Source organism: Ochotona curzoniae, unplaced genomic scaffold, assembly GCF_017591425.1.
Source record: "Ochotona curzoniae isolate NIBS_2020 unplaced genomic scaffold, NIBS_Ocur_1.0 patch266, whole genome shotgun sequence".
NCBI classification, from domain to species: Eukaryota; Metazoa; Chordata; class Mammalia; order Lagomorpha; family Ochotonidae; genus Ochotona; species Ochotona curzoniae.
Window position 1 is genome coordinate 564,877 of NW_024466824.1, and position 21,475 is coordinate 586,351.

At 47.0% G+C, this 21,475-nt stretch overlaps 2 protein-coding genes across 10 annotated transcripts in view; one reads left to right on the forward strand and one right to left on the reverse strand.

The window, feature by feature from the left end:
• LOC121166953 (SRSF protein kinase 2) overlaps positions 1-1,640 on the forward strand; it is a 167,964-nt gene extending 166,324 nt beyond the window's left edge. For all 7 annotated transcript variants that reach the window (XM_040996293.1, XM_040996292.1, XM_040996295.1 and 4 more), the window contains one exon: positions 11-1,640. In XM_040996293.1, coding sequence (XP_040852227.1) covers positions 11-195 — 185 coding nt within the window. In that variant the 3' untranslated portion in view covers positions 196-1,640. The remainder of the gene's footprint in view (positions 1-10) is intronic.
• A 1,916-nt stretch (positions 1,641-3,556) lies between these two features.
• Positions 3,557-21,475, reverse strand: part of LOC121166951 (inactive histone-lysine N-methyltransferase 2E-like) — a 67,393-nt gene continuing 49,474 nt past the window's right edge. For all 3 annotated transcript variants that reach the window (XM_040996290.1, XM_040996289.1, XM_040996291.1), the window contains 14 exons: positions 21,050-21,314; positions 20,156-20,254; positions 13,060-13,224; positions 12,497-12,802; positions 10,751-11,005; positions 10,455-10,599; positions 9,871-10,121; positions 9,531-9,587; positions 8,824-9,387; positions 7,631-7,911; positions 6,948-7,036; positions 6,712-6,834; positions 6,478-6,575; positions 3,557-5,723 (listed from right to left, as the gene is read on the reverse strand). In XM_040996290.1, the coding sequence (XP_040852224.1) occupies positions 4,296-5,723; positions 6,478-6,575; positions 6,712-6,834; positions 6,948-7,036; positions 7,631-7,911; positions 8,824-9,387; positions 9,531-9,587; positions 9,871-10,121; positions 10,455-10,599; positions 10,751-11,005; positions 12,497-12,802; positions 13,060-13,224; positions 20,156-20,254; positions 21,050-21,314 (4,126 nt within the window). In that variant the 3' untranslated portion in view covers positions 3,557-4,295. The remainder of the gene's footprint in view (positions 5,724-6,477; positions 6,576-6,711; positions 6,835-6,947; positions 7,037-7,630; positions 7,912-8,823; positions 9,388-9,530; positions 9,588-9,870; positions 10,122-10,454; positions 10,600-10,750; positions 11,006-12,496; positions 12,803-13,059; positions 13,225-20,155; positions 20,255-21,049; positions 21,315-21,475) is intronic.

Genomic DNA, 21,475 nt, shown 5'->3' on the forward strand with positions numbered 1-21,475 from the left:
TTCCCTGCAGGAGAGCTGCGGCACATCACCAAGCTGAAGCCCTGGAGCCTGTTCGACGTGCTCGTGGAGAAGTACGGCTGGCCCCATGAGGACGCTGCGCAGTTCACGGATTTCCTGATCCCCATGTTAGAGATGGTTCCGGAGAAGCGAGCCTCTGCCGGCGAATGCCTCCGGCATCCCTGGTTGAATTCTTAGCAGATTCTACAAATAGAGCGTTCTGAGCTAGCCAATGTTTTCCAGGACATTGGACCGAAACGGTGACTCTCATTCTTTAACAGGATTACAAGTGAGCTGGCTTCATCCTCAGACCTTTGTTTTGCTTCGAGGTACTGTTGTTTGACATTCTGCTTTCTGTGCACTGTGATCCTGGGGAAGGGTAGTCTTCTGTCTTCAGCTAAGTAGTTCACTGACCATTTTCTTCTGGAAACAATAACATGTCCAAGCATTGTTTCTTGTGTTGTGTGACATTCAAATGTCAGTTTTTTTGAACGAAAAATACTTTCCCCTTTGTGTTTTGGCAGGTTTTGTAACTATTTATGAAGAAATATTTTAGCTGAGTACTATATAATTTTACAATCTTAAGACATTATCAAGTTGGAACCAAGTAGCAGCAAGGAAATGTACAATGTTTTCTTCTGGCAGAGGGACATCCTTCCTGTATTATAGTGTGTGTAAATGCACTCTGTAAATGTTGATTGCCATTAAATACGGGGTGGGGACTCAGAAAAGCCGCAGGTCCTGAGTGCTTCAGAGCCTGAGCTGCATGGAGCAGATTTGATCTGCTCCAAGGAATGGTGCAGATTTTTCATTCCGTAAAAGTCCTTTTTTATGTTGAATTTAAAACCAAGTGGCTCTGGATTACAAGTTGTCATTCCCAATACGGCGCTTTAAGGAAGGCAAAGGCGTGCTTCTCAGCCGGAAATACGCGTTCTGACCGAGCAGTTCCATTTGTATTTTTGCATATTCCTAAAAGTACTTGGGGAGGAAAAGGTTGGCCTCCCTTTACAAATGTGATGACCCGGGACCACGTGGTGTTGCCTCCGCCAAGCACTGTTACGTTAGAAACATAGATTGAATGGGGCAAGAATTCAGTGTGTGGAACGAAGCAAACAAAACAGCCATGTTTTTTGGAAAAGCATGACCGTGTTTGTCTAGAACACGAGGTGTGGATTTTCATCCTTCGCAGTGCAGTGGGCAGAATCTCCTCACAGGTAACAGTGACCCCTCATTCCACGGGCAGCGTCGTGTGTGGCTGTAAGCGATTGTACCTGCTTGCTCATTGCCTTGCCCTGAATTGGAGTTGAGAAAATGATTTTCCCCTTGTAGGTTGCACAGTTTTGTTAATGCATTTCCTCAAAATTGTAGAAACCAGGACACAAACCATAGTAGGCAATACAATTTTAGAATGTAATATATAGAGAGGTGTACTTAGCCTCTTTTAGAAGTCAGTGGATTGGATGTCTTTTTATTTCAAATTCTACATTCTTAAGGTGCCTCGTTTTTCTTGACTTTGTCTATTAACATTTATCCATATGCCTTTGCAATAACTAGATTGTGGAAAGCTAACAAGTGTTGTAACAATAACCCATTGTTTGAGGTGCTTGCAGTTTAAAAATTAAAGTGTTTTGGTTTTTTTTTCAGACATTGCCTTGCTCATTGCCCTGTATTGAAGTAATAAATGAACAGATGCTTGCCGTCAAGCATAGTAGCACCAAAACTAAGAGAAATGCCAGCATTGTTGACACAGATAGAGCTGCTGCGGAACTCGCAGGGAGGCTGTTCAGGAGGAAGTTGTTACTGTTTGTAAGGGCGTAAGTGCTTCCGGGGAGATGCTGCCGCGTGCAGTCTAGATCCTTCCCTGCAGTGACCCGTGCTCTGCTGGGGCCTTTCCTGTGATGGGACGAGACACCTGGTGCTGGGGATTTGCACTCGAGCACATGCTGCGGGGCGGTAGAGCGGTCCCGTCTCCTGTGCCATGTGGAGTCGTTTCTGAATAATGCTGTCGTTTACCACGTGTGTGCCCTCAGCTGCCCGTGCCCCACGAGGCCCTCCACAGCTTCCGTGGACGTTCTTACAGAACCACAGCACGGGCTGCGTCCTCCGTGTCTACACGAATGTGTAACCAGGGTCGGTAGTGCACTTGAATGACATTTTTCTAACAGGATCTTAACTTGTTTTGGAAAAGTAAATTAATTGTGAGTTTTAAGGGGGGGGATCCCTTCAGATAAAATAGCCTAGTCAACAGTGTGAGATCGAGTATCCTAAAACGTAAACAGGTTTGTATTAGGCCTGGTTTGGTCTCGGCAGCTGGCTGACTGGGAGTGCACGCGCGCTAAGGAGCAGTGGTGGTGCAGCTCAGCAGTTGCAGCTGAAATCCCATCTCGCCCTTGCAGCCACGTGAGGTCTGCACAGACGCCGTGTGTCCCCATCCTGGCCTCAGGTTGGTGTCTGGGACCTGGTAGACCGGCCACCCAAGGGCAGAACAAAGGGGAAGGGCTGCCAAAGGACGTATGCTTCTGGGTGAAAATGAACTTGTTTGTTCCTGGAACATCCTGGGTAAAAAAAAAAAAAAGCTTCAGTTTGTATTTATAATTCAGATTTTCTTATATTGTTTTTCTCTCCCATTTTAAAATAATTTAAAAAAGATAATGGTACTTGAGAGCAAAGAATGAGATTTTGCAGTTTACACAAAAGGTTACGTATGATTTGTGGAGTAATAAAAAAACCTGAGGAATTAAAAACAGAATGCTAGTCCCGTTGGAGGTGAGCGGTGCCGTTTCCTTGGCTGGTTCAGTCCGCTCCCCGAACCCGGGTCCGAGGTCGCGCGGCTCGTCCGGGGACGCCGCCGGAGCGGGCGGACGAGTCCAGGGTGGCAAAGCTGCCCAGTGTTCTATTTGGGCCCTGACTGCGCTGTTCATGCATCCTCAGCAGTTAGTTCTCAAAAGAAAATGGAAATTCAAAGTATAAAGCACAGTTTGTTACTAGCAGATCTCGGGCACGTTCAGGGTTAGTTCCCCCCGTGCGGTGCGCCTGCGCCAGCCGCCCGGGCCGCCCCGCCCCCCGAGAGCTGCAAGGCAGGCTGGGGACTTTATTTCTCCAAAACTGTAACTAATATTTTATATTCCAGCAATGAAATCCTCAGCTTCAGAGGCCATTTTCATTTCATTTGCGTGCTGAGAATAATGCCTTTTTCCCCTTATATGTGCTGCAAGAATGTAAGATTTCCCACTTTTTTTTTAAAGAAAAATACTAATTTTAAGGTCTTAATTTCTAATCGGTAGATCACTTCAATAATGTTCTAAAATGTGCAAATTAGATATTCCTGTGTGTTAGTCTAACTATTTGTATTTCAAACAGTTGTGACTTGCAGTTCGTACTGTGTGCAATGCATCGTGGTCTGGTTGCAGCGTGGCTCCGGCCCTGGCAGGGGGTGGCCCAGGAGTGCCTGCTGCTGCGCCGTCCGGGCGAGGTGGTGCCTGCCCCGATCGGTTGTGCTTGGGATCTTTAAAAACACTCGAGCAGACCTCATTCTTAGAACTTGTACAGAACAATTTGGTAAAACTGACATAATTGTGATTTATTAACATGAATTAAAATGCCCAACCAGTGCTTCAGTGTGACAGTATATTTAAAATTTAAAAAAAAATTAAAGATCATATACTGTACTACTTTCACAAAGATCACACAGTTTTGCAAAAGACTTGTCATATGTACAATGCTCCATATCAAATGAGAAGCTGTAAGCAATTATATACGCAAAAGAAATGCCATATTTACAGTTTATCGGGAGACAGTAGAAATAGTCTATACATTAAATTACATTTTGCTTGCAAATAACCGATAAAAGCAAATGAGGCCGGTCCGCACCAAACTCTGAAGATCCGTATTGCGTTTGTACCGAGACGCACGGGCTGACGGAAAGTGCAGATCTCAGAGCGCCGTCGCTTAGCCGTGTGCTGATGCACAAGTCGGAAACAATACAGAAAAATCTTCCCTAACGAATTTAATTGCAACGATAAAATTTAAAGATCATGTAGCATTAAACCTATTGTCAAAAAAATAGCTGGAATGTTCACCAAATAAAAAGATACCTAATACTGGCTTAACAGCACATTTTGAAAGGAATTTTGAAAAGCGAAACTGAGAAACATACAATGAAAGAGCACTGGTGTTTTTTTCTTTTTGTTTTTATACAAAGTTTCATGTACAAGCTTTAAAAAGTACCTTTAACAGGTACATATGAAATATACAGTTTATCTTACAGAACATTTAAAAAAATGTTTTGAGAGTCCATTTTAATGCCACCCTGAGCCATGGTAATTGTTCTGAAACGTCGGTGGCACCTGTGCTCTGAGAATTGGAATCTGGCCCGGTACCGGAGAGGCCTGTTGTCCTTGAACCCCATGCGGCAGGGCCACAGAGCCAGGGTGAGGACAGAACCCTGAAGCGGTAGGTGTCGGAATACTGTTTGGTCCTTGGGGCTGGAGGTGAGGACCCGTGACTGGCAATGGACAGTGCGGCCCTGTCCCCGAAGGCTGGTGCTGGGGCCCCAGCCCCAGGGGGGTGTGGTGCGTGGCTTGCGAGGGATACGGCGGCACGGCGGGATGAGCGCTCGACGCAAAGAGCGGAGGTCCTTGGTGGGGCGGGCGGTGTAAGGCTTGGCCCGACGCGTGATGCGCCGAGGGCGGCGGGGGCGGCGGCGGGGGCGGCGCCGAGCTGAGGACGTGCTGGTGCTGTGCGGGCAGGCCCTGCAGCCCCGCGCCGGGGTGGGGCGGTGGGTGGTGCTGGGGAGCGGGGCCGGGCGGCGGGGGCGGCGGCGGCAGATGGTGTCCCGCCGTTTGCGAATGGACGTGCGACCCCGGGGTGACGGCGTGGACGGGCCCCACCACGTGTGCCACGGGGTGCTGCGGCTGCACGAGGTGGGGGCCCGGAGCAGGCGGCGGCGGCGGCGGGGGCACCGGGGCCGAGGGGCTTGGATGGTGAACGGCCGGGTTCGGGCTGGGCAGAAAGTGCCCCGGAGTAACGTGGTGTCCGGGGACGGGCTGCTGGCTCACGGCGCCAGGAAGTGCTTGGCTTGGTCCTGATGTAAACACGGTTTGCTGGGACAGACTCCCTTTGAGCTGAGGGTAACTCTGGAAGCTCGCAGAGGGCTGCTGGTTTGGGTAATAGGAGGACGAGGACGAAGGGGGCGGCGGGGGCGGCGGCGGGGGCGCCGTGCTGCTGAGGCCGCTGAGGCTCGGTGGGTTAAACTGACCGTAGGTGGCCGAGGGCTGTCCTGAGGGTGGCGGGGTGAATAAGGCTCCCGAGGCGGCCTGCTGGGTGCTGGCCGGGAGGCTCTGCGCGGCGGGGTAGAAGTTCCTGGGAGGCTCCCGCTGGGGTGTGCCCACTTGAGGGGACTGCGCGTGGTGAGGCCGGTACGGAGACCCTAGCTGCTGGGAGGGCGGCTTGGGGGAAAGGTGCTGCGCCGGGGGGTGCGGTGTAGACGACTTGGGGGGCGTCTCCGTGTGAGGTGATGGAGGACAGTGCGATTTCGCGGGGGCAGAAGGCAGCTTTTGTGGAAGTTGCTCAGATGAACTGCGAACCTGTGGCTGAGGAAGAGGCGGCTTGGGAAGGGCCTGGCTGTGGCTGCAGAGCTGTCTGTGCTGGGGCTCGGCGTCCGGGGCCTCCCACTGCGGCTCCGGCTGCGTGGGACCTTTGCCCTGTGGGTGAGCAGGAGAACCAGGCTGGAAAGAGAAGACACATCACACGCACACTCCATGTGTGAAAACTTCAGAACTTTTACGTGCCTCAAGTTCTACTCTTGTTGGCATTTAAAGAGTTTTAAAGGGGAGACATACAGCTTTGCAAACTGTAGACTGTTTTGTAAAAGGCTAAAGTCTCTTGAATGATCATACTTGTCTATAGCTGTCTCAAAATCTGAATTAACTTTTACTAAAGCGAAGGTGAGAAGACAGTCCTGGGCGTCTTTAAACTGTAACTGCTCATCTTCCTTAAAGCAGTTTGAGCTGTACACTCTGAAAGAACTAGAAAGATTTTTATTTCCCATCCCTTTTCATCAGTTTCCTTACACAATGTTCAAATAGAAGCATTTCAAATATAAGACCACTTAGACATAAAACCTTGAAAATGCTGAATGCCTGTTTGCGGTTGCCTGGACACACATGGTCCAGCATTCCTTTCAGTGAATGTCACATGACTGTATTTAGAGAATTAACTGCTGGTCGCGTCCTGGCGAGGCTTTGGGTTTCCTCGACACCGTTAGAGCAACAGTGAGTCTAACCTGCTAAGGTGTGCTTATCAGGAAACTCGCACAGCTCGCTGTGCAAGAATGAGTGAAAGAAACGCGATAAACCCAAGGGCGCCTGTCTGACACGGAACGTGTCACAGTCGGTGCTCGGCAGGCAGTGACCCCTCCGGCTGCAGGTTAGCACGCCCGGGCACCTGCGAGCGGCCACACCCACACTGGCACATACTCACCTTACTTGTTTTTGAAGGGCTTTTACAAGAGGGTTGTGAAGCATCTGGGGATGGACATTGGTTTGTAGCCACGGGGTCTAGATTTTCAGGATCAGCATCTGTAAAGCAGAGAGACAGTGAGTGCAAAGTGACCCGGGAAGCGCTCGGCAGTGCACGGGTTAACACAGGCCGTCCTTTTTCCTGATTTCAAAAGGTACCGAAAGGACCAGCTCGCTCGATCATCTGCTCCATTACCTTCCGTCAGCTCACTCAGAGAGGCCAGGCCCTTGGCCGGCACCCGGGGAGTGTGGTTTGAATGAGATGAAGGTGAGGACGGGACATGACTCGGTGAGCATGACACACATGGTGACTCTCCCCCTGGAGAGGAAGCAGAGCAGACCCGAAGAGAACGTTAGCTTGCGGGGAGGGGCACGGAGAGGGCTGCCCAGCAGCGAGGGGCAGGGCGAGGGTGCCCGGGCACGCGTACTCACCGCTGTCCTTGTCCTTCCGGTGGTCGCTGAGGAGGAGAGCCCTCTGGTAACTCCTTTCTCTCACCTGTTCCACTGAGGTCGAAGCGGTCCTTTAAGATCAAACAGAGTCCTCAAGTCAGTGAAGCTGCTGCCGGCTGCTCACCCGGCGCCTGGAGCAGCTTGTGCTCAGACCAGGGCGCTGGCTCCACTGGGAAATCCTTTGGAGTCAAGCTCTGGAAATCGCTGATTCTGGTCTTGCTGTTTTGTACTCTAATCGTAAGAACTAAGGAGCTCAGCTTCCTGGGTTCTCCCCCACTTGCTGTGAACCTCAGTTGAGAATGCAGTGTGCCAACCTGCAGCCTATTAGGGTGCCTCCTAGCCCTCACAGGCCGCCCTCGTCCGACTGAGCCCGACTGAGCACTCAGGCCGCAGGAGGCCCGGGCCGGGAACGGGGCCTCCTGTCCTCTGCCGAGCCCTCCTGCTAAAGCCACACACCTTTCACAGGAACTGTGGCTTGTCTCGGTGCAAGTTCCTTAGAGCAGACAATGTGAACAGGAAGTAAGAAGGCAGAGGAACAAGCGGCCGGTTTGGATTCTCGGCCGCGGATCCTGCATGATGGACCGGAACCGGGATCTGCCCAGCCCCGGGTGGGCATTAAGGGAAGCCTGTACTGCCCAGACGAGAACTCTCCTAAACAAGCTTACCACTGAACTTCCGGCTCATTCTTCTCGGCGGCGGCAGCCTCCTTCACAGGACAGTGGCTGCCCGACTCCTCCGAAGCAGCGCCCTGGGCCGCGGCAGGCGTGGGGAAGGGCGGGCCGGCGCTGCCGGGCACCTGCTCCCCGCTCTCGGCGCTGTGGGCACAGCCGTCGCTGCTGGCGCTGCCGCTGGCATGAGGCGACCCCGCGGCTGGCGGGAAGCTCTCAGACTTGGAGCCGCTCTTCCTGGCTTCGCGTTGCCTCTTCCGGTATTCCAGTAGAGAAACCTTAGGCAAGGGGGGGAAAGCAAATCTTTTATTCTTGTCTTCAATGTCACAATCAATCTGTTCTTTTTTCTTTTATAGAGAATTACTATATTTACATTAAAAAAACTGTCAGATATGCTTATTCTGAATAAATAATTACTGACGATTATCCAATGCCTGTTATATGCCCGGCATTGCACTTAGCTGGTTTAAACACACATCTCATTTACTCCTCACAGCAATCCTCTGACAGAGCACATCATCATCCCCATTTTACAGAGGAGGAAATGGAGGAAGTCACTCACTCAAGGTCACACAGCTGGTGAGTGTTGGAGCCGGGATTCGAACCTAGGTCTTATTTGAAAGCCCGTGCTCTTTCCACTATACTACATTGCTTCCCACAAAGTTGCCAACTGGACTCTGTTATAAAAATTAAAAGCACACATCACTAAAATTCTTTTGACTCATAAAGCAACAAGCCTGTTAACAAAACAAGTGCTGTGGTCTGTCCCATTCTTTGACAAGAACAAGGCATTCTGGTTGTCCAAATGTCAGTGTATGGGCAACTATTTATTAATACATGATACTTCTGGAATAAAACTTTCCAACACATTCCTAACATCCATGGCTGAAACACTGCGGACAGCGTGTCTGTGGACATGCTTGCCTGTTTCATATATAAATACGGTAATAGCCCAAGCAGCCTTTTTGAGAACAAGTGAACTTGAAGTTGCTATCTGCAGTCATGCTCTCTACCAAGACTCAATTTTTTACATTAGGTTAGCATTTACAAAAGGATTCAAAATGCATGTGTAAAAATTTTTCATGTGAATTACTAAATTAAGAATGCCTTGTATGATTAACATTTTAGCTGCCAGTTCCCCTCAGTAGCAGAATTTTTGAAAACAACTGTTAACTTGTTAGATTTGTAACCTTTTTCTTCTGTGGTGGGTTCTGGGGGGTGCAACTCCCATCCATCAAGTTGTCGTGGAGCGAGCGGCCGAAGCCCGCCGCGAGCCCCTCGTCGGCGCCGCAGAAGGCGGCCGTGTCCAGGAACAGGGGCCTGCCGTCGTCCTGCAGCGGACACTTGGACTCGCTCACTCGGAAGCCGCCTCCGACCTCCAGCTGATGCGAGGGCGTCAGGTCGCGCAGGTTGGAGTTGACTGAGAAATTGACGCCTGTCCTGTCGGGACTCTTCCCCCAGGAGGAATACAAGGTGCCCCGGCCCGAGAGCGTGGGCTCCAGCTGGCTGCTGGGCTCGGGCCTGTCGTGTGCTGGGGCTTCCAGGGTTTTATGCAAGGCGGACGGCTCGACTGCGTCGAGTCCCAGGGGAAGGTCTGACGCGGGTTCCTTTTCTCCAAGACACTGCCTGCTGACTTCGGGCCTGCTCCTAGGGCTGCTGTAACCGATGGCCTTTATTTCTTGCAGACCCAGCTCAGTTAAACTGGAATTTCTAAAAGGCCCCAGTGTTAGCATGGTTGAAGATCTGTCATATCCCTGTTTGTGGAATTAACAACAAAACACAAATAATCACATCTTGGTACTACTCACTTTAAAATATAGCAATTTACTTGTAAAATAATGATTAGTAAGGCAAAAACCATCCAGAGCCCCGCCCTCCCATTTTAAGCAGTTCCTACCTCTTGACTGTAAGTGCGTCTCTTTATTTCTGGAGAACTTTCTGGGGAAGAAATATTCTAAATAAAAGAAATTACAATTTGAAGTTAAAATTCACACTAATCGAAACGAAAAGTTAAAATGAGAAGCTGCTACAGTTAGGTTTTAGAGTTTCTTTCCTACTTTCATTTCCCTTGAAGTCAGCAATGCGCACTGCATTGCAAACTTATGCTCCTTTTGTAAAAATGTTAGTTTCTATTAACGCCTTTTCCCTTGTAGTGTCTCAGAATCCCAGCTGTTAAATACACCTCCTAAAGAAACCACACCTCCAGGGACCGAAAGGCTCCTTGTTTCACCTCTCACCTCAAAGTGCATGGTGTGCCCAGGTGTGCCCGGAGTCACGGGGGTCACCGGGGAGTAGATGGGTCTGTAACCATTCCGACACGCCTCATCGTCTGACTTCATCCGTGGCGGGGTGGCAAACGACGGGTCCGTGGGAGTGACGTCTGTGTGCGTGGGCGTGGCGTACGGTGACGGAGTCGGCGTGGAGGTCTCTGAGTAGACTGAGTCCAGCAGCTGATAGAGTCTTCGCTTTTTCAGTGGTGTAGTTAGATCTGTTGGTGACGTGATAACGTGTAAGAAATACTGTTGGCATTTGCTATTACCTAACATAATAACCTCTACCCAAAACTAAAAGTAGACAGTTTTAAGAAATGGTATTAACATGAATTAATCTTCCCCCGTCACTGCTAAATTCGTTCATTTCAGTATTGGCCAAGGAGTCTCGTGTGCGGGTTTACAGGCCCGGCTGGAGGCGCCCGGAGAGGTCTTGCAAGGTACTGAAGCCAACGAACCTTGAACCTCCTGAACCTTGAAATAGTTTTTCTTGCATTTTGTGCAGTTCCCTCCCACATGCTCTTGCATCCCTCCCACTGACACCGTCCTACCTGGAAGGGAACAGCTGTCGTTTAACAGCAGTGGGCTTCTGTTTTCACCATTGATTGTAGGACTTCTCGATCGTTCCTGACAGGGTGAAGTCAGTCTGTGTAAAATGGCTGAAGTTTCCTCCTCCAGCGCCTGCCGCAGCCATCGCTAACGGAAACAGCAGTAAGTGAAAAGGGATGAGTGTGCAGCTTGGCAGAGCCTCCCAGTGCAGTCCATTCCAGAAGCATTTTACTACCAAGGGCGGAGGGAGAGAGTGGCATTTTGCTCCTCCATTTTTAGTTCCAAAGAAAAAGTTTACCTTCTTGCATGAGCCAGAGATGTTCTCCGGGGCTTCCCTTCTCCTCCTCTTTTCGGAGAGAAAAGGCGACGTAAACCGGATGTAGTGCTTGGGAGTGGAGTACACGTGGGGGCCGCACGTGAGGCCTGGCAGCGAGTTGAGCTGTGTGGCCAACACCTCGGGGTCTGTAGTGATGCGGAGAGGCCTTTCGGAAAGGCTCTCTGAAGGCTTTCCTGTCTTCTCATTCTTCTCACTTAACCACTCACTCACCAAGTGCTGGGGAAAAGAAATGTGGTTCATTATGTAATTACACAAATTCTCCCACAGGACACTCTCGTTTTGCCTAAGGTGCTAAACTGGGTAATTTAGATCATTCCAAATATAAGGCCTAAAAATGGATCTCCATGGTTGTCTATTGCTACTCAGACCTCCCACCTATTTTATGTGGGTAAAGCAGTTTTATAAGTGTTGTTTTTTAATATAATACACTCTAATAGAACGCAGTACAGCAGACACCGCCTTTGTTGCCGCCTCTCTAAGAGGCGTGCAGTGTTGAGTTTTGTTGGCAAGATGTGACTTTCCGCAGCCCTTTCTCTTCTGTCCTTGTTGCCCACCTTGGCCTCCTGCACGTGAGGCAGGACGGGTGTGCGCCCCTGAAGCTGCCGGCACTGGCCGTCAGATGCACTGTGAGTGTCAGAGTTCCCGTTTGCCCTTATGCACTCAGGCGTTTATGTGCATACAGAAGCATAAGCTCATCCTGTTTACTGTTAATCTAGACAGGATGCACAGTACACCTTTTAGGACTGCTCTGTATGTTTACAACGACTGTTGTAAGATAAAACAATGACTCGGGGTGTGCGGGAAAGGTGGACACTTGCCCTGTGCCTAGCAGCAAGGTCGGGTAACTTTGCTCCATCCCGGCGTGTGCGTGTGACAGGACCAGCAAGCAGTGTGGTGAGGATTAAAGGTCCCTACATAAATCCTGTAGGATCTGGGGCAGTATAAGTGGGTTTACTGCAGAGGCAGCTTTACATGGAGATGGAGATAGATCTTCCACCCACTGGCTCAGTCCCTGGGTGGCCACAAGGGCCGTAGCTGCTGTCACTAGGAGCCAGGAGCCAGGAGCTGCTTCTAGGCCTCCCACCGGGTGCAGGGTCCCAAGGGTCTGCGTCGTCCTCTACTGCCTCCCCGTCCACAAGCAGAGAGTGTGTCAAGTATAGCAGCTGGGACATTAATTGTTGCCCACATGAGACCCTGGTGCGTGCAAGTTGAGGATTTTGGCCACTGAGCCATCATGTCGAGCCCGGATGTTGTATTATTAAATGTAATGAGGCCTTTCAGGGACATGCTAAATAATAATGTACTACTAAATCAAATATTATGTTGTATAAAACAATAGCGGAGTGAGTAATTGGCTGCAGACACCAGGATCTCATATGGGTGCCAGTTTCTCTCCTGGCTGCCCCACTTCCCATCCAGCTCCCTGCTTGTGGCCTGGCAAAGCAGTCGAGAACAGCCCAGAGCCTGGGACCCTGCACCCACGTGGGAGAGCCGGAGGAAGCTCTGGGCTCCTGGCTTCAACTCGGCTCCAGCCGTTGTGGCCACCTGGGGAGTGAGTGAGCAGGCGTAAGATCTTCCTCTCTGTACATCTAACTTTCCAAACAACATAAATCTTAAAATCTGCAGGTATGAGATGTAGGCATCTTACTCTGTTGCTCGTGAGATGCAGTGATAACCGTGTCGGAAAGTGGCTGCATTATGCATTACCTTCTTTGTCTTGGGGTACTTAGTGGGACATTTAGTAAGTGCAGGGACTTCGGCCTCAGCGATGATCTCTGCCAGCGCAGTTTCGGTGTCGGGTTCTGCGAGCACGGTGCTGTCCACGTCGTTGGGCTGGGAAGCGACCTCTATGTCCGGAGAGGACGGCTGCAGGTCGGAGCACATGCTCACCGTCCTGTGCCTGCGACGCTGCTGTCCGATGTGCGTCCGGCTCCGCGAAAAGCTTTTTCTCTGCTTAGTTCTATTCACTTTCGCAGGGGTTGGCTTGTTCGTAGTTTCCTCCTTTGCTTGTTCCTGATTTAAAATACAACAGAAAAGAACTTTTGATACCACTGCATGGATATGTTTATGGAAGCTGTTTATAGTAGTAATTTTCCATTTCAGAGGGTAATAGTGTAACTTTTTTAGGAAATCTGTTACAAACTGATCCAGTGAAAATTTTTCCTTGAAGTACAGTCTTGCATGTCATCTAACTGTCTATGAAATCTGAAAACTTCTGTTAAAAGCCTACTGTCGAGCTGTGGAAAGGCTCGAGCTGAGCAGTGCGGTACCTGAGTAGCTTCGGCATCGCTGACGACGTGCGTCTCCTTACATTCGGCTTTCACCTCTGTTTTGGCCGTGCTGATCCTTTCCAAAGCTTGCTCTCTCCTTTTCTCTCTCTTTTCAAGTCTGGCAAACGCTTGCAAAATTGCTTCCATCTTTCTTTCTTCTCTGGTCTGCAAAATTCAACAACATCATTGCTTTGAGGTAAAATTGAGCAGTCCAATGTGCGTGGCAGATTTCCATGGTTTGTAGGATACATTGGACCAGAGATTTCCACTATTAGTAAACATGGAAGGAAGGACCATCTTGATGTTCACTCGGGATCTCAGGATGCTAAGCTCCCACTAGCCATCCCTGTTATTACTAATACATTCTCACGGTCAATCAGACCGCCTTGACTTTTCCAAACAGAAAACATTTTTTTTAAACAGAGAAACCAGCCTTTAAAAAAACCCGTAGTGTTTCAGCTAAGCTGCATGTACACCTAAGCAGACAGGATAGTTCTGGTGTTTGGTTGTGGGCTGCAGCCTTGGACTCGAGTCAGGATTCTTGCTTCTGTGATGCTGAGGTTTTCAAACTGTCATTTGTAATTTCTGCTTCAGTTCTTACGCAGTATTGCTGCACCTCTGTGTCTCACACCGACAGACGGGGGGGGGGGGCGCGCAGGCGTTCAGAGTGTGGGTGAGCTTTGGCTGGGCAACTCACGACCCAGAGCCTTGACCTGGCAGTGCTTGCACCGGAATTAGGAAGCACACACGGCAGGTGTCTGCTTTCTGTGTGCAAAGGCCAGGCATCCCTTTGCCTCTCCTCTGTTGTCGCAGAGGTAGGGATAAAAAAAAAAAAAAAAAACCCAGAATCTCAAGGCCCCACTGCCGAACACTAGAGCTTTAGTTCCAGTTATTGTCAGATATTGGAGAAGCAAGACATCCCGCCTGCAGACTATCCCCTTGGCTGGCTGGCTTGTTCGTTTCTGCCCTTTTCTTTCACACTGGGGAAGAAAGTAGGATGTGAAAACTTCTAAAATACTGCTGTTTCTAACTTGTTGTCGCAGTTTGCAGTGTTGCAAAGGAGACGCTCACGAAATGTGTTCTCCAGACAAGGACCCGGGCCCAAGGAGGTAAGGCGACTTGTTCGCGGCTTCCTCTCTGCACCTTGGCTGGCCTAGTGCAGGATGCGAGTAAGACACCAAATGGGACAGGCAGGGGGTTTTCCTTGTCCCCTGGAACTACAACTTCAGAGTTGGATTCCTTAGTTTCCTATCTCTCATCTTGTAAATGACCAGTTTTCTTTTGGCCATATAGAATCCTATTAAAAATGCATTCTTTGTTCATCAGATTTGTGACAGTTTCAAAACAAGTTTTTTTTTTTTTTTGCAGGAGGTATTTTATTTGTAAAAGAAAAAGGCCCCCAAGGGAGGCAATATATACGGTTTCCTTTTTTACGATTATCTTGACTTTTCTGAGATAAAGGTGGTTTTTCTGACCTAAATTCATCTTTGACAGTCTGACATGCCTCTGGTTTAGAGAATCACGGTCAGAAGCACAACTGTCATGTAAGGACCCAACCTCACCCCAGGTGTCCCCGCAGAGGCCTGGCTTCCTGCTGGCTCAGGTGACAGGGCTGCTTGCAGCCACCAGCGACCCAGCTTCTGCTTGGGCCATCTGGCCTTTAGTTACCAATTAACACACTTGTACACTACTGAACTCACCGCATAAGGCTGTTACTATGACCTGTGCATTTTGCAATTAATTCCAGGTCATAATTCTTTCCATCTTTCCAGAGTGTGAAAACACTAAGTTAGACTAATAATGAACCCCAATGTGGAGCTAGCTGTATGCTGGGTTACCTCTAGCAATACTTAATGCTAGAGGGTGGGTGCTAAGGAATGCGAGTTCCCAGATTTCTTTCTCTGTAACATTTTTTTTTTTTACAAATTTTAGCTTATGGTTTCAAAACTGTAAATACTGTTAACTTCTGTAAGCAGAAGAAAAAGCTTGCTTAATATCCCTAACCCTTCAGAAATGTTTCACAATTTTGAATCCATGTACTTCAACGCATAAACACACTGAGCAAAATTTAGCTTAAAATTATATATCTTTAACAGTTGAAAAAGACTATAGTTAGCGATTTCCTCTGCAACAGATTGGGGAAGCCTGTAGTCACAGTGTAAGTGTCACACAGCAATAAGCAAATGCTACGATAATGCCTAGAAAGTACCTAGAAAATGGAATTCATCTCTGTTAAAATGTATCTGGTCATTTTAAATAATAAAGATTAGCCTGTGAATCTGAGTTCTTTGGTAGCTGTACATTTCTAGTAGTAGGCTGTAAAAATTAAGGAAAAAATAGGCATCTAAGGACTCCTGCTTCTATTCCACATTATTACTGAGTGGAAGTGGCTTTTAATACCTTACAAAAAGGGCCTGGCATGGTGATTTCCGCCTGTGGCACAGGCATTCCACGTGGGCTCTGGTTTGTGTCCTGTCTGGTCCACTCTGATCCAGCTCCCTGTTTATGGCCTGAGAAAGCAGTAGAGGATGGCCCAAAGCCTTGGGACCCTGTACCTGTGTGGGAGACCTGAAGGAGCTCCTGGCTCCTGGCTTCAGATCAGCTCCAGCTATTGCAGCCATTTGCAGAGTGAACCAGTGGATAGAATGCCTCTTTGTCTCGTTCTCTAACTCTGCCACTCAAGCAAAAATAAATCTTTTCTTAAAAAACAAAAGTTCATTTTTATTTACTGCAAAGGCAGAGAAATAGCACTTTAATCTGCTGGTTCACTCCCTAAATGCCCACAAAAGCTGGGACTGACGCCAAAAGCCGGGAGGCAGAAACTCCAGCTGGGTACTTCGTTCACATGGCAGGGACTCAAGCACTTGAGCCAGCATCTGCTGCTGCCAGGCTCCGGAGCAGGGAGCTGGATGAAAGTGAAGATAGCGTTGGACCCCAGGCACCCACTGTGCCACAGTACACACCCCAGGAAACAGCTTTTCTGAATAAGATTTGAGAGAAAACACACACACACGTCTTTAAAGTTAGAGCCCACATGCAAATCTATCCTATGTTTGAGAAACTATAAAAAATTCTTCACTCAGAAACCTCGTTAGAGGTGAGGAGTGTAAAGCACGGCTCAGGTCACCTGTTTGTCGCATGGTGCAGTTGAACCTCAGCTCTTGTCTGTTCTGATGTCCGTCATTGCCTGCACCCCACTCCACTGGAAGCGCCTTGACAATGGTCCCTGACCCCTTATTTATTCACAAGTACCTTTGTTGCTTCTTTGCATGCAGCAAGCACTGAGGCATTTAACAAGAATTATCAATACATTATGGCAAGTTTTTGGACCCATGTTAAGTCTTTAACCAAGGATTTTTTTATGACAGCTACAGCTTAACCTCAGATATAACCTATAAAATACAACCTATAAAAATAATTGGATCCCCACTTCCTACTCAGTACCACGATGTCATCCGAAACTCAGCTGTAGAAGTAGAACCCTCTGATCGCTGGGACAGAAAACAGGGTCTTAAAGTTGGTAGCACTTCGATGTTATTATTTGGTGTTATTTACAAAGTTATTAGCATTTTGGGTGTTTCAGTGAGTGAAAAGCTGGCATGTCAGTACCACCAACCCACCTCCTCCATGCCCTCCACAGAAGAGGCAGCCGGGCTGTACAAGTTCAGTAAGTATGGACTTTCTTAGGATCTCCAATGCTGGGGATACAGTGTAAGGCTCCCTGAACTCTTTCACTGACTATCGGATTACTCTGGGATACTTTTTGAGGTGGAATAAGACTGACATACTGGGGAACGCTGTGCATCCCATGAAGGCCTTGGGGCTAACGCTTGGTGCAGTCACATGCGTGGGCTTCTCCAGGGGCTGCCATGAGCACTGAGTTAGCTCTCACTGCAGCAGCGTCTGTAAAAGCAGGCATTGCCCCCGTAGCAGCTGCACAGCCACCATCTTAGTGTCTGTTCGTACACTTCCATCATTTCTCAAAACAAGTTTAAACTACCTTCCAGGGACTGCACTTAAGGCAGCCTCAATGCAGCAGGATCACGAATCACCAGACACGACCAGAAGTGTGCTAAGCAGGTGTTCTGGAGATGTATTCAGAAGAAAATACATCTTGTAAAGGAGGGAGAGAAGCGAGGACCTTTACTTCGATCTCCAACAAGCTGGCTGTGTTTAAAATGACCCCCTTTCAAGGTACAGGTAGGCTGAAATGAACACTGGTTAGGGTGAAGGCATGCTTCCCAATAGCCAACCGAGAACCGCAGCAGGCACGTCCCAGGGAGTGCCCTGGTTGGACGGGTGAGCGCACAGTCCAAGGGCCACGGCCTGATCTGGCAATCACAAGATCCCTCCCAGCCAGTTTCAGCTGATTGCCAGTCTCTTGCTAAAGAATATTTTCTTCCCAGATATGCAGTATCTACGCAGTCTCATAGATCTTAGCTCTCACTTTTGTAAGCAGGTAAATACGTCTTAAGGAAAAATACAATATGGAGAAACATGTTAGCAAAGGACACGCCTAAAAGGCCACAGTAGGACCGGTGTGTCACGGACGAACTAGGAAAGCAAAACCTTTCCACCCTACTCATAATAGTTCTTGGTTTCATTTAATGAAATCTTCCTTGCTGAATATTTTGATATATACCAACCCTCCCTATAGCCGAGCCTTTTCCCAGGAAAGCGCCTAGAATCCCAGCCAAATAGAACTTACCACAGTTAGGACTCCGCAGGCTACTTCCCTTAGAAAAATAATTTAATTCCATATAAATTAGCCACAAGAGTTCTTAGGATGGTCTTTGATTGCCTCCTGCAGCTATCCAATTACCTATAGTATTTGTATATATATCAATTTTTGACGAGTTGTAATTATTTTTGTAAATATCCCAAAGGCAGAGACATTGTTTTATCTTTCATTCTCATCAAAAAGAACAAAGGCAACAGAAATCCCCTGGGGCAACGTTTGCCAGTTCCACAAGACGCTCCATCGGAAGGTGTGTGAACCTGTTAGGCGACAGCAGCCTAAGCTGCACATCACACGGAACTTACTGGCAGGTGAGGGAGACATTCCTGAATCCTCTTAACACAGTCTACTTAAATACACGAAGTGTTCAGCATCTGTTATTAAACTTAGTGGTTTTATAAGGATGTCTTATCAAAGGACAAAATTGGAATCACTTGGATAACGTGATTACCGTCCCCCTTTTATCTAATTTTACCTGTTTTTGGTGTTCATCCTTAAATGAATCTAATATAAATGACAGATTATAGAAATAAAGGCTGATTTATGTTTAAATCTTAAAAAAAAGAAAAAACAAATTCCATTCCTTTGAAGGAAGAAAAAAACACAATAATTGCTTAGCATTCCTGGGATGTCTGCTTCTGTATACCATTTGTCCACATCCAAAAATTTATAATTCACTAAAAGCAAATATACCAATTGAAAATACAGTTGCAGTGACTTGGAGAGAGATGGATCAAGGAAGTCGAGCAGAGATTGTTTAACTTTTTATTTCATATCCTTTCAAAGTACCAAGTAATAGGCATTTACCCTTTCCAGCTTCTCCACATTTTATTTGCTTGAAAAACACCCAGCTGCATAGCTTCCTTGCAGGCAGATATTAGTGATTACACTAAAATAGGTATAAAACCTATTACTCTATATTGATAAAATAATCAGAAGCAAGATGTATTCCAGTAGGCATATATATTAATGATGGGCATAAATACTTATGATTTAAGAAGGGGCTGCAAACAGTTCATAGGAACTTGGCTGAAGCCCCTTATGTACGCACATGCACACTTCAGCAGTAAAGACATTGTTTCCTCTGAGATTTGAAAATTTTTCTAAGTTCTTTCTCAGAATTAAGGATAGATACTTTCAAAGTAGCCCCATAGTTGTAAACTTTATGCAGAATGCAGTCTGCATAAAATTATTGTCTGATCAGTGGTTTTTAAAATGTTATGTACTTTTTCAAGTGACTGCTATGCAGCGTCTAAAGCTAACTGTACAAGAAATTAGTTTTCTAGATAAATGCCCCCAACACCAGTTCTGTAAATGGGTCCCTTCTACGTTCTTGCAGGATTTATACAGAATTCTCCATCTGCAGATACATATTCTGGCAGTTATGGAACAGATAGTGCTGAAATGAATAGTCAAAAAGGATCTGTACGGAATTCGGGAGGCACAGGCAATACAGATAAGATGGAGTCTTTGAATCATCAGCTTCCTCCTATATTTCCCCCTATATTTATTTTTCTTGTCTCTGTTACTATTGTGCTTCCAAAAAGAGTCGTTTCCAGGCTTAAGACTATGAAACAGTTTGGTCCTTCTTTCGTAATTTTGAACACTGGGAGAATGTCAAGCTGATGAAGAGACCCCCACTAATCTATGATGACTGCACAAAGCCCTCACCCTACACATGTGACAGGGAGTTCCTCAGAATGCAGCATGAAAACCCCTTCAACAGTAAACAAGGGAGCATATCTGCTAAAAAGAACAGAGAAAGCCTAGGAATACAACAGCTGAATAACTCAATTTCCAGTTGTAGGGCACTGAAAGTACTCTGTTATTGTATTAGTTGTATTACTTGCATTATCTTTAATGCCAACTACCACCAGTTTGTGAGAAAGTATCTTTGCTAGTTTTCATACTGATGAAACAGTGGATATAAAAGGTGAAAGGAATATATACATTCAGTTCAAGGAAACCTGAGCTGAATGTCGCGCAAGCCCACCACCACGGCCGCCCCGAGGGGTCTGGGGGTGACAGCAGAGTGGCGCGGTGTTCCTGGGGGAGTCATTCTGTGGGCTGTTCTAAGGTCTAACATTCTACTTGTGTCCTGAGACATTCGGAACAGTACTGGTAGCTTCAAAATTGTTAAAATATTGCTAGAATGTTTTGCAATCCCAAATAGCTGATGAAAACCCAGTAAAAACACAGAACTGGTGGAATTTATTGAAATGCTCATGATCACGCCAGCACCGGTGCCCAGCAGCACGCGTGGCCCCGACTCGGCCCAGGCTACAGAGCAGTGTGGAGGCCGCAGTCCAGCCCCAGGCCCCGTGACGGTGGGAAGCAGCTGCTGCCTTCCCTACTTACCATCTTCCTTTTCCTTTCCGCAATCTGTTCCTCCGATTCCATTTCTACTTCATTGCTAATAGGAGTTTTTTCTTCTATGTCATCAATAAAATCTGGTTCCTGAAAGGCAGAAATGACTTCTTTGTAGCAACTATGTATCTAGCAAGTAAGTCAATATTTAAAATTACAAACCCAATCAAAACCGGTTTTCTAAATCAAAAATCTTTTTCCAAAACTGCACCAAATTATTTTTTTAACTCTAGCCAATAAAATTCTAATGGGTAAAAAGCATATCAAGGCTAAATATGATAGTGTGGCCTTACGTTTATATTCTTCCCCCAAAATATACATGTTATTTCACAAACCCTGCAAGTACAAAGTGCTTAATTAATACATCCAATTTAGAACTTAAGGGAAATGCTTCCTAAAATTTAGTTAGGGCCATGGAAGTGAGCAAAAGTTTAATTTTTCCAGTTTTAATGGTGCTGTCCAGTTCTTCCAGGACCAAAGTATAGGTCCAAGTTCACCACCAGCACCGTGACGCTAGCGACTTTAGCACTCTTACCTCTGTTGATTACAACTCCTTTAGAGGATATGTTACTTTGCTTCAGATACTCAAGAGCAGAAGACTTTATGGTAGGACTTTATAAGGAAAGTGTCCCCTGCAAGATTTTTCTGAACATATGCACTTTTAGGAAAATCTCACGTTTAATTCTGTAAATATTTCAATTCTGAGATAACACTGGCTTTTCCCTAATTTAATGAATATTGTATAAATAAGCATAATGTATTTTACGCCTGTAAGTACTGCATTGAACAAACAGAATGCACTTAAAAATCAGCAAACTTTCAAGTACGTAGTGTTGTTTTCCTTTGCTAATTCTATCTTGTGACGCACCAACACTAGCGGAGTACCTGATTATTCGACACGGACAGTCTCAATGGAGAAAGCTTTCTCTGCTTGCTTTCTGGGCTCTTGATTTTGTTGGTTGTTCCTTCGCAATCCAAAGTAATACTCTGATTTTGTGTGTCCTTTTCTTTGGAAACTTCTTTGTCTTTTCTTCCTTTTTTCCTCCTGGTCTCATAACCGCTACTGATGTTTTCCGTGGACTCAGAGCTACGTTTTAGAACAGGGCAGTCTGGATTCTCTTTGAGGCATGCACAGTCCACCTTGTACTTACTGGAACAATAAGCAGTTAAATATTTATTTACATAAATATCAGAACTGGAGAATTTCTAATCTATTTTAAGATGTAACAAAGCAAAATTATAAGCAATCCTTATATTTGTTTACTAGCAAACAATAAAACAATATGATTTCTGACCACAGATCTGGCCTTA